General features: G+C 38.1%; 1 protein-coding gene across 7 annotated transcripts in view; it reads right to left on the bottom strand.

The window, feature by feature from the left end:
- Positions 1–17,231, bottom strand: part of ST18 (ST18 C2H2C-type zinc finger transcription factor) — a 394,399-nt gene that overhangs the window by 124,101 nt on the left and 253,067 nt on the right. For all 7 annotated transcript variants that reach the window (XR_016312880.1, XM_089678414.1, XM_089678417.1 and 4 more), the window contains 2 exons: positions 10,970–11,000; positions 1,011–1,204 (listed from right to left, as the gene is read on the bottom strand). Coding sequence is in view for 6 of the 7 variants with exons in the window: in XM_089678414.1 (XP_089534540.1) it covers positions 1,011–1,204; positions 10,970–11,000 (225 nt within the window). In the remaining variant the exon portion in view is untranslated. The remainder of the gene's footprint in view (positions 1–1,010; positions 1,205–10,969; positions 11,001–17,231) is intronic.

Genomic DNA, 17,231 nt, shown 5'->3' on the forward strand with positions numbered 1-17,231 from the left:
CTACCTGCTGGTTAAAGTGTTTACATAGGGACGCATATATGCGGCAGCTTGGATTAAAGTTTACCTGCCGAGCGGGTGCATATATGTATACGACCAGTGGAAGGTGGTTAAAAATGCCCCTCTGCAAAGAAGACAGTTGATACTTACTTGCTCTGCTGCCACATACTTAAAGTAGAATGTTTTTCCCATGCAGTGGGACTGTGCCCACACTGCCTAGGTTAACTGCTCATATTTGTCTAGAGTGGAGATATTATTACCTAATAATTTTCTAAGTACTAGAGTGGTCCCTGTCACTCCTTCCCCCCCAAAGCACACTAGCAGTCTTGTGTAGTAGAGTGTTTGTGACGTCATCACGCCCATAGACCAGCTCTAGACATGAGAATCTCAGGAACAGTCCACCGCTGGATGCGAGGGAGTGCTGTTTTCTGGAGAATTGAAGGATCAGGTGAGTATAGCCTTTCTATACGCCCCTGTACAAAACGAGCAGTTAACCCATGCAGTGCAGGCACAGCCCCGCTGCATTGGAAAACGAAATTCCCAGAGTTCTGCTTTAACATGAAACAAGTCTTTTCCTAGAATAAAAATGTTTTAAAAGTGTCCCCTGTGAAGATGATAATTAACACTTACATATCCCGCCACCCATGCCAACCAACTTTTCTGCACTATACCAGTTCTTAAAAAAATCTTCAAAATCCAGCACTTCCAGAAATATTGCAAGTCTGGTTCCCAGTGGGCTCAGCGGTTTAATGCATGGCCCCTTATGTCCTGTAGTCATATAGTCGGTGGGAAGAACCCACAGGTGTGCTGTTTTTTTTTAAGGGGCGTGCATTGTTTTTTTCTTATATATTTTTTTAAATCTTTATTTTTTTACTTCTATCCCAAGCAATTATTTTGATATGTTTTTGTAAAGCACCCAAATCTTTTTATTTTGACAATATTTATACCATTTTTCAACATTTACCAATAATTTTCAGTAGTGTGCATATATCCAGACAACTTTGCGTACCTACCTGTAGTAGTACAACATTTTTTCTTAGTGAATTTAAAGCTAACAAACTCAGATTTATCCTCGCTGTCTTCATCGAGTTCTTCACTAGGGTTATAATGCTGGGGTTTCATTAGCAGTGACTTTCTTTTGTTGACTGGAGCTGTGGAACCCTGTTCTTGAAATTTCCTCTTCTTTGACATAGTGCAATTGTAAGCACTAGAACAAAATGATTGGAATATTGATAAATCTGAGTGATCTGAATTTTGAAGATTACAAAACTCATTATAATTATTGTATTTTAATGTCAGAATTCAACATTTGGATTTGGTTGGTGCAGAAGTCTAATTCTGCCTGCAGCAAATTGCATTTCAAATAAAACATATTTGAAAATCAAATACTCTGTTCTAAATAAAAACATGTTAATCCATGATGTTCGATATTGAGCCAAGAAAACACAGGATAAGGAAATGTTTTCTTTTGCTAATCTTGATGCATAGCAAATACAAAAAAAAAAAAACAGATACTAGGTTACTTCTTGAAATGTTTTAGGGTAAAAAAATGTGTTATTTTGATAACATTTTGAAGTACTCAAAACATGTTAGTGTGCTCACGTTTGCTTCACAGTTGTATTTTGAAATAATACATTTTTTCAATCAAAAAGTAAAAATCAGAACCACTGTTTGCATTTCTGTTCTATCATAAAGTTAGAAGCAGGTTTATACAGTATTATCTCCTCATGGTTGGCATACCATGGCTGATTGCTGGGGAACTGTTTTATATAATTGAGGTGACTTTACCTTCTTATAAACATGTCCTTTGCTGGTTTATATTTTTAAAAACAAACCTTTTATTTTATTTATTTCCTTAGATATACTATGTTTTGTAGCAGTTGTCCTGGCATATAACTTAATTTTCGCTTTTGCTATGTTCTGCATAAGAGTCCATAGATTACTTGTCAGTTAAATACTGTTGCTTTGTAACTTATTCATTAAGGCAGTTATTATACACATACAGTATCACTGAAATGTACTGATGCCATTTAAAAGATCTCCAGTGAGACCCCTAAATTGCTTTACAAAACCTACAAAGTAACACATTTACCTCAGTTTTCAGGTTTCAGTTTAGTAAAGCTTCTTTCTGTAAAATGTAAGTTAATAATTTTCCACATGTTTAAGGCCAAATAGTATTGTTTTTGGTATAGACTTAAAATGTTTTTATGCTGTGTCAAATTTATAGAAGAAGATGGAAAAAACTTGTCCTTGCAAATACTGATTATTATTACAAAGTCTGATTATTACCTTTTTTTAGGGTGTGCTGGGTGCCAAAGCTCATACCCCTCTAAACTTGACCTTATTTTGGGATATGGCCATAGCTATTTATCTATTTATAGGAATTTATGTTTGGCCCTTTCTCTTTGTTGCCCATATGTGGTAGACACATTCAGTGGGGTTGCTTTACTAAAAGAGGAAAGTTTTCTTAGCCCATTGAGCCAGTGTTCAATGTATTTAATATCAAATCATATTAATTGCACCATTACCAATAAAAGCTTCCACTCACATGATTGGATAATTGAAGTGAACACAAGTGAATTCAATATCTTTTGTAAAATCAACCCCAGTGTGCAAAGAAGAGCACTGACAACCCTTACAAGTTTTTTTACAGTACATCTACAAACCAAACAGCCACAACAATAAATTTAGAAAGTACATATCCTGGACTTCCTATTCCTCCGAGCCTATTACTTGTATTACTGCTGCAAATTAAGAGGGGGCAACATGAGGCAGAAGCAGGAATCTTTTTTTTTTTTAAGTCAACTGTTTTTTGCATAGCCTAGGAGTTCCCAGTCCCAGAAACCACTATGAATGAAGCCTCAAATTTTCTCAACTTAATGGGGAAGTGTCACCACAACTGTACACAACAGACAGCAATCTGCACTGTACTTATTGTGTACTGTATTTCTTGTATGTGTTCTTGTGTACTGCACTTCTTGTATTCGTTCTAAGAGATGGGGGGTGGATTCATTGCTGTGCTGTAGCTCACCTCATTGGAATGCCCATAAACTGGGCTCCAGCCTGGGATGAGGCAGCATAAACAGCAATATAAGTGTTCTTTTATTGCACAAGTCTTGGGGGATTCAAAAATGACCTTTAAGGGGTCAATAATGATGTTCTCATTTGGTTAGTGAAATGACAGAAAGCTGGGCATAAAGAAGTAGGTGCCAATTTTACAGCATATGTGCAAATAAAATGATTGAAAAAGGTACCTGTAATGCCTGCTGTTATTCTGCACTGCTAGTTAGTAAGGTCAGGAATAGGGATGAGTATTCAATTCATGTAGAATTTGACACAACTCTATATGTTCACAATTCACTGCATGTACAATCTAAATGGGCAGTTAGGCCACCCACTGAACTTCTGGCTGCAAGCTGAAAGTCATTCAATTAGACAGTGGGGGCCACCTGCTTGCTAGCAAACAAGGACACTGCCACCTGTGTCCTAGCAACCAGTTATCTCATTGATTGCTAGGACACTAGTGGCTACACAGTCAATGACACTGTCAAAAAAAAGACCCTTATCAGAGAATGCAATATGTTTGGCCAGAAGATTGAGGAGCAGTGAAAGTGCACCCCCCCCCAACCTTACCAGGCTTACTCCCTCTAGATGGGGAATATATCTTGCTAGGGGCATAGGAAAGCACCTTGTCCCCTTGTGGTTGGGGACAAGGGCTTCTTCTCCACACCCCTGGCCCATCAGATGTAGAGGTCTGCAAGCAGAAGAAACATCAGAATCTGGAAGCTCCCTTTAAAATAACCCCAAGCATGTTATTTAATGGAATTTGTATTTTTAATGCTGTCCTTAAGGCTTTTTAGAAGAGCTGCTTCCTGTTGAATCTATTTAAAAAATGTTTTTTGTAAATTAGCCTTGAAGGAGGCCATACAAAAATTACAAGATCGTCTTCCATAGACTTTAACAAGGTTCATCACTATGTTCAGGGGTTTGCAAATTTCTTTCCATTTTCCTCAGAAAGGTAATAGAATAGTTCAAAGCATATGACTTGCTTTTCTGTGCCTCTCTAGAGGTATGAATGATTTTAAGGTCTGTGAAATCTCAGTAAATACGGATGATTTAAAAATATGTGGAGTTCTGCAACTGTGATCAAACAACTTTTATTATGTACATGATATTGTGTATATTATTTGACTATTATTATTGAAACAAAATGTGATTATAGCTAATATTTCCATACTGATTTTGATAAAAAGTAGTTTTGTATTTAGTTGCAAAACTCAGACTTTTATTAATCTTACACAGTATAAACCCTTTTTTATCGCATTTTAAATGAACAAATGATCTACTTAATAATGATAACTCAACTCTAGATCCTCTTGCAATTTGCAAGCAGATGCATTTTTATTTAAGTGACATGACAAAACTGCTATCTTTATGGCTTAATACTATAAATGTTGTTTTTACATGATAAATACCCATGTTTATCTGTTAATCCCCCGTTTGGTAGCTATGGAATCCAAATCCACTGAGAACATCATGTCTGCAAATCCTTAAGGACTAGGTCAGACATTCTGTATATCCCTCCCATAAAACAAATATATACTTGTTAGAAAAAAATTGTACCATTTGGTGCATACATTTTTTTTCAACATTGTGTGTCAGCTGAAAGCTGGTAAGACATGCTTCAATTAATTAACCACGTTTGAAGAAATACAAAAAAAAGAAAGCACATTGTAATACAACATGTTGACAAATTAACAAATTAAAACATTTCCACCAAGGAATGTGCATTTATGAAGATACATTATTGAAGTAAAACTTTTGTTCCATTTCTTTGGAACAGCTTTGCTGTAATAGAACTAAATGACCTCACATGTAAAGTTATAGACCCTAACTGCGAGATAATGTTTTTCTGCTTTAAAGTGCTGTTTGGACAAAATTTGTGACAGTTATATTATCCATCTCATAATTATGCCACACTCCTTGTTACCAAGGACATGCTACATTATTTGATTAATGTAGAATTAAAGCATACCATTCCCCACAACACTGAAATTCCCTGGTGCATACACCTTTGCAAGCCAGTCCCAAAACATCTGCAAGTCATTTGTTAAATCAAAGATTTATTCTGCTACTCACAATTAATTGAATCACACTTACCGCTCTATCAAAGCACTAGTAATGTAGCCAGGACTTCACAACTTCCCCCTGGAAAGGCTACAGCATTAGTGCCTTTCAAAGATCTCAGTCTTAAACTGCCAGATCTTGCGAAATTTCGAAAAATCTTGTGAGATCCCGAGGAAAAGGCCTTGGTACTGTTTATATCTTGCTCTAGCTTCAACAACATAAGTGTTAGTAGTGTAATGTCACTTAAGTTATCAAAGCCATGACAACTTATAAACAATAAAAGATAAGACCAAATCCCCTATGCACACTATTTCAAGTGTGAGATTCAGTTAATGTCATTGGTGGGCCAGTAGAAAAAATACAGTAACTGAATGTACTGGTGACATTTACTATTCAAAATGGTGGAGATGGATTGTACGAAGCAGAAAAGGAGCATTAGTATATGGCAACAAAGGAATGGAGGCAAAGAAAAACAAGGGAGCAGGTTACTTCTGCAATACTCACATCTTTTCTAGGCACTGCCCCCTGAAGACTCACCATTCCCTGCACATTTTCCCAGTTGAATACCACCCTCTGTCATTCAACCCACTTCCAAAAAGCCCAGGTTGTCATTGACTCAACCCTGAGGGCTGGTTTGAGCTCAATGCATACAACAATGTTCACATGTCCATCAGAAAGGACTGCTCAAAACCAGTGAAGAAGAAAAAGGACCTTTAACATTAAAAGATTGGCAATAGGCAGCTTGAATTTCAGGTAAGTTTGATTTTCTAATGTATGGGATGGAGGTATGGCTTCTGTAGAGGGGGGGGGGGGGGACTGGAGGTCTGCTTTAACATTATTTCACATCAGTTGTATTGCACAGGTTTTGACTTTTAAAATTGTTTTAGTAATGTTAAAATGGTGGTCATTGGTGTCTAGGGATGAACTTCCAGTTCAGGCCAAATTCTGCTTGTTCAGAGGTTCAGCATTTGGCTGATAGAAATGGGTATTCATCTGATCTGAACTTCAGGTTGCAGTGGGAAGTGAAACATTTATCAGTGGTACTACTGCCCCTGCTAAATGTTACAACTTCCTGCTCAGGGCTCCTTGTTGCTAGGGACTGAGTGGCCACAGCAACCAGTGACACATTTCCACCCAGTCTATTACATTCATGACAGGTAGATGTAAACAAAGAGGGTGGTGTGGTGACAAAAAATAAAAACAGCATGGGATCTCCCCAAGAATTCAAACCATACCCTTCAGGTCTGGAAGGGTTTTTAAAGGTAACCCCATGAAAACAAAAAAAAAATCTGTGGTGTCCCCCTCAAATTTCATACCTGACTGTTCAGGTCTGGCATAGAGTTTAAAGGGAACCCCACACAATAAACATGACAAAAAGCCTAGCAACCAAATACTGTATGCTGTGTGGTATGGCCAGTAACATGGTTGCTAGGATGCTGGGAGCCACAGTCACTGATGCCATCCAGAAAAAAAAATATGTGGACTTCCCTTTGTTATCTATATCAGAGTCTTGTCCTAGAAAGGGGTCTTGTATGGATTTTAAGGGGGGATCTCATGTATAAAAAAAAAAGTGTGCCCCCTCCTCCTAAAATACATATGAGACCCTTATTCAAGCATGAAACCTGGAGGGCCAAGAAAGGGGACGCAAGCATGCACCCCCTCCTGAATCAAACCATGTCAGATGCCCTCAACATGAGGAGGGTAGCACTTTTTTCCCCATGTTGATGAGGACAAGGGCTTCTTTCCCACAACCCTGGCCTAGTAGTTGTGAGGGTCTGTGGACAGGAGAATATCAGAATCTGGAAGCCCCCCAGATACTGCTCCCCCCTATTTGAATGAGTAAGGAGTACATACCCCTACTCATTCACACAACAAAATATAAATAGTTAATGAAGACACATACTTTTTGACCTGTCCTATTTTAAAAAATAAAAAAAAAAATCACCATGATATGTCCGGTGTGTCTGGTGATCTGTAAAATGATCACCAGTGATACAGATCCTCGTAGATAATTTTTTTGTGGAGTCTACACCAGACCCCCATCTAGGATAAGAGTCCAGTATTGATGAAAAAGACATTTTTTTTTTGGCTTTGGTACATGTTTCGTAGGATAATTCCCCATCGCTCATGTTTGATAATACTTTGCCTATTAGCCTAGAAAATAACCAGTACTAATTTTTAACATTTAGCTCCCATTGACTTTATAGGGGTTTGGATTCACCACCTGAACATAAGTAATGTTCCGTGAACCCATTCTGAACCTAGACACATTTGCTAATTGCTAGTAGTGTCCCAGTGGACATGATGGCATGAAGCAGAGGTTTATGTAAAACAGGTAGAATATTATCCCCTGGCCTTTTTAATTGGTAAAGGGATTCAGTTTGCTTTGATGCAAAAATAGTTAAAAATAAAAAATGTTAATGATAATAACAAAAAAAAAAAACATCCTTACTATTTTATGGAGTGCAGTGTTTTCTTCCTAGCAGCCAAGGTTCCCCTTGTGCTGCTCAATATCTATGCTGCTATTTTGATACTCTTTGTTGGGAAGACAGCTGTTTCTTCCTAATTATCCTCATGTGCCTTATTAATTGGTATTTGTAACTATTGCAGAGCTCAGACTGGCAAAAGGAGAAACAGCACTGACAACTGTGCTGCAGTGCTAACAAGAGATATACTAACATGATGTGGGCAGAGCGACAGAGAGATGACAGATGATCAGTCTCTTGCATGTAAACCCAATTTCATATTACAGATATGTCCCTGCTCTTCCTTTTGTATAGCTTCCTTTGTGTGAAATCTCTGGTCTTCCCGCCAGTCCCTCTGCTTTCGTATTAAAAACAGACCACATTAAGCAGGAGAACACACCGTGGTCAGTTCTCTAGCCATTCACTAGGAAGATCAGTGTGATGCTATTTCTCCTCCCCCCTTCTTATGCATTTGAGAACATAGGGTATGTAATCACTTATAAAAAAAAAGGGGGAAACCTGTTTAAAATGTTGTTTTTTTATGTCTATACACAAAGGTTTGCCTTTCATTTCTATTTTAAACTGAATCGGTTGTTTTGCAAGGAAAGGGTTTACATGTACATTAACTGCAGCAGAGAAAAGTCAGGTCTCCCATACCATACCGGACTGTCCTGTGCAGTTGAATTATGGAAAATTAGGATTAGATGTACAGAAATACAAATCCTTTAGGAAGTTAAAAAATACCCTTCTATGTATTTCATCTGTGTGTTTAGATGTTTGACTGGAGTTCAGATTTAAAGAATAATTCTTAGCATCTGCCAGCTGTACATGGTTACATTGGTCCAGCTTGGACCAAAGTAACTACTATATGTATATTGTAATGATGAATAAAAGCAATGCAAAAAGAATATATAAATATATATAAACACACTAGCAGAGTGAAAATATGACAGAAAATATAACACTGAAAATATACACAAATATTTAAATCATTTGACATAAGTTCATCAACTGAAAAATGAAAATAGTGATTAAGTGCAAAATCCTTATTGATCTACCAAGATCACCACATGAACGACATAAAGATAATTGATTGAGTAAAGTGCACTCAGATATCCCCACGTGCTCCAGAGGAAGACTTTCACCAATTCAGTGGTGCTCACCAGATATTGTGGCCCATCCAAATCTGATAGGCCATAGCGCTTATGGTGAGTGTCAGCATAGTACAGATCATCAATCAACAAGCCCTTCATCGAGACATCTATGATGGCGGGACATTCTCCAAACTATTACACTCTGTAATCAAGGGAAACCTTTGATAAAGTCAGGTGATGAAACACGTGTCAGGGTTGGGCCGCACGACGTATTCTGTAATGAGGCATCCACCTTACATCCCCCACCGGAAGTGACGTATTGCTCATGTGTAGTTAGGAGGATCATTTTAGACAGGATCCAATTCACCTACCAGCATGTCTTTGGAGTGTGGGAGGAAACCGGAGTACCCAAAGAAAAACCCAAGCAGGCACAGGGAGAACATGCAAACTCCAGGCAGGAGGTGCCATGGCTGGGATTCTAACCAACAACCCTAGTACTGTAGTACTGCCAGGCGGAAATGCTAACCACTGAGCCACTGTACTTATGGAGTGTAATAGTTTGGAGGAGGTCCCTCCATCATATCAGTCTCTAATTGATGAAGGGCTTGTTGACTGATAATCTGTACTATGCTGGCACTCACCATAAGCATTATTGCATATCAGGTTTGGATGGGCCACAATATCTGGTGAGTGCTATTGAACTGAGGGAGGTTTTCCTCTGTAGCACGTGGGGATATCTGAGTGCACTTTACTCAATCAATTATCGTTATGTTGTTCACGTGGTGATTTTGGTGGATCAATAAGGACTTTGCACTTCATCACTATTTTCATTGTCATATTTTCACTCTGCTAGTGTATATATATATATATATATATATATATATATATATATATGTTTTTTTTTTTGCGCTGCTTTTATTCATCATTGTTTCATAAAGTGATTATGGCATTATTCACTATTAGGGCAGCTGCATGCTTATACATTCTATGCGCTGATTTATTGACTTCGGTAGGTAATTTATTATGCATTTTTTCAGATGTTTTTTTATTTTCCCAGCTCATTTGTGCTGTGAATATACGGTTTATATATTGATTTTGACTGTATGTTTATTACATACCTGACTGATGCTGCTGAAAGCTAGAAGTCACTGAAGTAGACATTTCTACTTCAGTGATCCCCACTTGCTTTCACATTGAGCACCTGCTCTCCTGCATTGTGAAGACTGGAGGTGGGCTGCTTGGCATGAGCGCCATTCAGAGAAAGCTTTGCATTTTCTGAAAAAAATGCAGAACATTCTCTGATTGGACTAGGTGGAGAGGTGGGCTGTCCAATTAGAGAGCGTTTTGCATTCCTTCAGAAAATCATTCTCTGAATGGTGCTTATGGTGAGTGACCAAACTCCTGTGTTCACAAGGCATAAGGCCAGTGGCTCAGCATGGGACCCAGAAGCTTGAGTGATTTTCAGCTTTCGGGTGCATTGACCAGGTATGGTATATACATAGTTACACTGTGTTCTGCCTTTAGCAGAGAAATTAATTATGTAATAATCATTTTGGTCACTGGATGGATCCTGCAATAAATTTACAGAAACTAGAAACGTTAAGATAAGTTGTGTTTAGATAAGAGCTAAAAAGTAATAAAAATTCCCATCATTCTGAAAAGAAGAACAAGATTCATTCTGGGAGCTCAGACTCCATCTTAGAAACTGAGAAAGAAGGAACCAGCCATTGGAGCACATGTCATGGACTAAACCTTCATCCCCTACAGGCAGCATCACTGGTGAGCATTGACTTGTTGCCATCTGCAGCTTAATCATTTAATTGTGTTTGTATATTTTATATATTGATTATATGTATCTGTTTTTCCTAATAGCTTCACCCACCCTGTTTTGTTAATAAAGTTCCAAAATTACTTTCAGTCTGGTTTGTTGCAGAATAGGAGGGTTTAGCTGAATGGTGAGTTACACACATGTAGCGAGGACAGAACACACTGGTGTGACCATGTATTACATGCCGATGCCTGGAATTATTTATTTTACAAGCTATCCTTGCAATAGGTAAACAATACATTAGCTCCCTTAAATCTGAGGGCTCATTAGCTTTTGCAGTCTAACGATGTGGAGTCACCACAAATTCTCAAAATGATTCTGCCCATTAAATTCATGGGAAAAAAGAAAAGTATTTTTACAGTGACAAAGATCCAGTTTTCCTAACATTACAATGGGATTATCATCCACAAATAGTGTGCAAATGGGATCCACTTTAATTTTTATTTATTTTCTTTTACCTGAGCTCTTGTGCTAACGAGTCTTCTTCCACTGTTGAATAAACAGAAATAAGAGTAAGTCAAAGTACTTGTCAAACACAGAGACCTCTTTGATACTTGTAAGACATAAATGACTATTTGAGCATTTGAAGAAAACAACCAGGGATGGCTATGAAAGTGCTTACTTATTAGCATTGCTAAAATCTCATTTTTAATGCTTGCACTGTTTTTTTCTTTCTAGGACATGTGGTGAGAAAGCTTTGCTCTTGTTAGCAGTAAAATGATCTGAGAAAGATGAAAGCTGGTGTTTATCAATACCTGCCCACACAAGGGTACACAACATATTGACAGAGCCAACAGGTGGTTTAAAAATTATTCATGTTGTTATAACAGCGACACTTGCGGAAACACACTCTGCGTAGATAATAAATGAGCAAGCCAGTTTCAATTTAACCCCCGACTGCAAACGCAGTGTAAAGTTAATTCATTATAACACTAGCATGAAAAGCTTTAGCCATAAGTATCATTAGCGGTCATAATGTTGTAGTGCTTGAGTTTACTATTTTTTTTAACATACAAATTGAGCAACATCACCCATAACAATCAAAAGCAAAATTGTAAGTCTTATTTAAACAATGACTTCAAGGTATTTCTTATGCAAACACACAACTAGGACTTACTTTAGGAATGATTCATAAAAGCTAGAAAAAAGGATTATTATAGTTTGCCTAGAACAGCAAACCAGGCATTAACATTTATTTTTTTTTAACCAGTTAAACTCATAGGTGCAATCAGATTGGTTGCTAATAGTATCACATTTGTATTCCCTTCTTTTTATTTTCATCGTAAAAAAAGTTGTGAAAGAACAGTCATTTCATTGGTTGTTAATTAATCATTGACATAAGATCTATCATTACTATCATTCCTAACTAGGTAAAAGTCTAATATCACTCATCCTATGGCAGTGCCTTGCATAAATTTACCTTGCGGGTATGTTATTATATCCTGACCCCTGAACTCTGTATGTTACTTAATCCTGACCCCTGAACTCTGTATGTTATTAAATCCTGATCCTGAACGCTTTATGTTATTAAATCCTGACCCCTGAACTCTGTATGTTATTAAATCCTGACCCCTGAACTCTGTATGTCACTTAATCCTGACCCTTGAACCCTGTATTTTACTTAATCCTGACCCCTGAACTCTGTATTTTATTAAATCCTGACCCCTGAACTCTGTATGTTACTAAATCCTGAACCCTGAACTCTGTATGTTACTCAATCCTGAACCCTGAACTCTGTATGTTACTAAATCCTGATCCCTTAACTCTGTATCTTATTAAATCCTGAACCCGAAACTCTGTATGTTACTTAATCCTGACCCCTGAACTCTGTATCTTACTTAATCCTGACCCCTGAACTCTGTATGTCATTAAATCCTGACCCCTGAACTCTGTATGTTATTAAATCCTGACTCCTGAACGCTGTATGTTATTAAATCCTGACCCCTGAACTCTGTATGTTACTTAATCCTGACCCCTGAACTCTGTATGTTATTAAATCCTGACCCCTGAACTCTGTATGTTACTTAATCCTGACCCCTGAACTCGGTATGTTATTATATCCTGACCCCTGAACTTTGTATGTTACTAAATCCTCACCCCTAAACTCTGTATGTTACTTAATCCTGACCCCTGAACTCTGTATCTTACTTAATCCTGACCCCTGAACTCTGTATGTCATTAAATCCTGACCCCTGAACTCTGTATGTTATTAAATCCTGACTCCTGAACGCTGTATGTTATTAAATCCTGACCCCTGAACTCTGTATGTTACTTAATCCTGACCCCTGAACTCTGTATGTTATTAAATCCTGACCCCTGAACTCTGTATGTTACTTAATCCTGACCCCTGAACTCGGTATGTTATTATATCCTGACCCCTGAACTTTGTATGTTACTAAATCCTCACCCCTGAACTCTGTATGTTACTTAATCCTGCCCCTGAACTCTGTATGTCACTTAATCCCAACCCCTGAACTCTGTATGTTATTAAATCCTGACCCCTGAATGCTGTATGTTATTAAATCCTGACCCCTGAACTCTGTATGTTATTAAATCCTGACCCCTGAACTCTGTATGTCACTTAATCCTGACCTCTGAACTCTGTATGTTACTAAATCCTGAACCCTGAACTCTGTATGTTACTCAATCCTGAACCCTGAACTCTGTATGTTACTAAATCCTGAACCCTGAACTCTGTATGTTACTAAATCCTGAACCCTGAACTCTGTATGTTACTTAATCCTGACCCCTGAACTCTGTATATTATTAAATCCTGACTACTTGAACTCTGTATGTTACTAAATCCTGATCCCTGAACTCTGTATGTTACTTAATCCTGACCCCTGAACTCTGTATGTTACTTAATCCTGACCCCTGAACTCTGTATGTTATTAAATCCTGACTACTTGAACTCTGTATGTTACTAAATCCTGACCCCTGAACTCTGTATGTTATTAAATCCTAACCCCTGAACTCTGCATGTTACTAAATCCTGACCCCTGAACTCTGTATGTTACTTCATCATGAACCCTGAACTCTGTATGTTACTTAATCCTGACCCCTGAACTCTGTATGTTACTTAATCCTGACCCCTGAACTATGTGTGTTACTTAATCCTGAACCCTGAACTCTGTGTGTTACTTAGTCTTGACCCCTGAACTTTAAGTATTTCTTACTCCTGACCTCTAAACTCTGTATGTTACTTAATGTTTGACTCCTGAACTGTATGTTACTTACTCCTGATTCATGCACTCTCTGTTTTTGATTCTTTTGACTTTTTTAGCAGGCTTCAGGTTTAATTCAGCCATTCCCTATTAAGCCCTGCCCACTGTTACAGCAAGTTAGCCACACCCACAATTCAGTGCAGTGCACTATGTGCTCTGCAAACTTGCATTATATACATATTTTTCCCATGTAACAAATAGGGGTGTGAGTACAAATGGTGTGGCTTTGTACAGTTAGTAGGGTGTCACTGGATTTTATTTTGAAAGATTGGTAACCTTAAATCATGTTGAAGCAAAAATCCTTTTTTTAAAGTTTTACTAAACTCAGGACCCTGAATTCACTACATCTGGTCTCCAAAAGTACACAGAATATGGAAATGCAATTATTTTAGTAAATATAAACTGCTAAATACCTTTTCTCATCAGCAGTTAGAGCAGTCTTGTGACTTCTATCCGTGTCCAGCAGAGCACTGGTTACAGCTTGTAGGAGGAGTTTTTATTCTGCTCTAAGAGGATGCAAAACCCCTGATCTCTGACCAGTGCTGATTTGCCCTGTGCTGATCACATGCACTCTCCCAAGAAAAAAAAAAACCTCTCTAGCAATACACACCAAACTGAGCATGAGCAGAGTGTCTCCACACCATATGTCTTAGGAGATACGAGGGGGACACTGGAAGAAGGGGAGGATCAAAGAGGTCAAGATCAAACAGCATTTTTACAGAATTCAGAGGATCATCCCTATAGGTTCCATAGTAGTATAACAAGCAAGCTTTACTGCATATACATACTAATTTTACTGTTGTGGGTTTAATAACACTTTAATTATTATTATTTTCCTTGCACATGACTGGGCATTTGCAAAGTAAATGTTCACTACAATCACAAAGGTAGCTGAAAATAATGCACTTTGCAAAGTGAACATTCTCTAGTCCTTTAGTAAAAAATCAAAATCTCCAGTATGTATCTTAACACCTTGCCCTCCAGAGGATTTACCCCCCTTCCTGACCAGGCCATTTTTTGTGTTACGGCGCTGTGTTACTTTAACTGACAATTACGCGGTCATGCAATGCTGAACCCAAATAAAATTTATGTCTTTTTTCCCCCAAAATTGAGCTTTCTTTCGGTGGTATTTGATCACCTGTGTGGTTTTTATTTTTTCTGCTATAAAAAAAAAGACCAACAATTTTGAGTAAAAAACTATATTTTGGACTTTTTGCTATTAAACATGTCCTGTAAAAAAATTTAAAAAATCAAATATCGTCATAAATTCAGGCCAAAATGTATTCTGCTACATGTCTTTGCTAAAAAAATCCCAATACGTGTAAATTAATTGGTTTACGTGAAAGTTATAGCGTTTACAAATGGCAGTATAGATACTGGATTTTTACTTTTTTTTTTGCTAATAATGGCGGCGATCAGTGACTTATAGTGGGACTGCAGCGAGCATTCTGACACTGGGAGGAACTGACTTGGTGTCACTGACATTCCCAGTGACATCAATGCAGTGATCAGTGCTAAAAAAATGCACTGACATTGTACTAATGGCACTGGGCCGGAAGGCGTTAACATGAGGGCGATCAAAGGGTTAACTGTGTGCTGGGAGTGTTTTATTGGGGGGCAGTATGTTGGTGCTTTACTGTAAGGACACTGCTCTGGATGGCTCTGCTGTGCACAGCCATCCAGAGCAGTGCACCCAAGCCAACAGGGAGGAGAACTGTTAGTAAACAAAGCAGCCCTCCTCCCCATCCAAGATCCTTGGTAATAACCGGGCGTCGGCAGGTAAACACCAGCCGGTGATTTACAGCCGTGGCCACAAACGGCCTCGCGGGTAGGACATAGTTTTAACAGTGTTTAACTGCTAAGTGAATCAAGTTATTCAATTGCATCTTTCCCTGGTTACATACTTTATCTAAAACTTCAGTAAAAAATTTATTGATTGAAAATATCTGTCCGGTTTTTATTTTTGCCTATGACCCTATCATGGAGATTTTCCCTCACTTCCTGTCCCTTTTATGCTTTAGCAGAAATGGAGGGTGTGGTTGTCACCAGCACAGGAAGGCACACAGCAATTAATATATTGTCAGATGTTCCTCACCCTCCTATAAATGTGCTTTTGTCTGTGTCCCCAAGGAAACATTTCCCATTAAAGCTGACCTTGACAGTAAGTGAGTGCAAATCTGCCCAGTAATGACACAGATGGCAATAAACCCCTTACAGGGACTGTAACCCATCACTGTCTATTCAAAATAAAACACAGGGGTTGATTTACTAAAACTGGAGAGTGAAAAATCTAGTACAGCTCTGTATAGAAACAGCTTCCAGGTTTTTTTTTGCGAAGCTTAATTGAACAAGCAGAATTTAGATGCTGATTGGCTACCATGCACATCTGCACCAGATTTTGCACTCCCCAGTTTTAGTAAATCAACCCCATAATGTTTTGGATGGGATTAGACTTTATATTATTTTAAACTCTAGTGATTAACAATTTCAGTGCTTGCGAATGTGCACCACTTGAGAGTGTTTGATGTTTGGTATGTCACTGGATTATTGGAATATGTCTGATGTCTGTTATTTTACAGTACTGTATGAAAATAAATGTACTCTCCACAAGGCTTTACATCTCTAGTTAGACATGAAGGTCATTTCAGAAAACTTCTTGCTTCTTTGTGTTTTGGTAATTAACAAGTCAACTCCACGTCCAGCCAGTGATAAAACGTGGTGCACTCATACTGGGAACTAATTAGTAGAAACTTCAACACAGGCACTTCTGCAACTCTCATTTAAAGATACATTTCAAGTTCAAATACATAGATAATATGCCATTATGCCGAGTAAATTGTACTCTCTACCAATTTGTTTTGTTTTTATTCAACTAAATATGACATACAGTATTGCAAACTTTTTTTTTCCTATTTTGCCTGTTAAAGCAAACTGGTGAAAATTGTGAGTCTGGTTCTCTAGTGTTTTCTATCTACTATATAAACAAAATCTTGTAAACACCTGGCCATCACACCTACCTACAGTATATGACCAAAACTATGTGGACAACCCTCTAAATTATTGACTAAAGGTGTTTCCAATGAAGGGTATTATAAATGCTACAGGATACTAAGACATTTTAAACATTTGTGGTAACAATTTTTGGAAGTCCGTTTTATGTTCGATATGACTTTTCTCTTGTGCACAAAACCATCAACATAGAGACATGGGTGTCCGTTTATGGACCAGCGGTAATAGATCGCTGCTCAGTTCTCCGGCATTCTCGGAGAACACAGTTCTCCTGTGAATGCAGTTTATGAAGCAGTTCTCCCAACGAAGGGAGAACGGTCTCCAAACGCTGGAAAACGGCTCATTTTACTATAATCTCGCGAGATTACAGTAAAAGATCAGTTCACTAAGCAGAGGTAAATTATCTCTGCTTAGTTTTCGGTCCCTCTGATTCTCCAGCTCTGGGCTGGAGAATCTGGAGGGAGAACACAGATCTCCAGAGAAGGGC

This window comes from Staurois parvus, unplaced genomic scaffold, assembly GCF_062004578.1.
Source record: "Staurois parvus isolate SC_StPar_1 unplaced genomic scaffold, SC_StPar_1.0 ptg000205l, whole genome shotgun sequence".
Lineage (NCBI taxonomy): Eukaryota > Metazoa > Chordata > Amphibia > Anura > Ranidae > Staurois > Staurois parvus.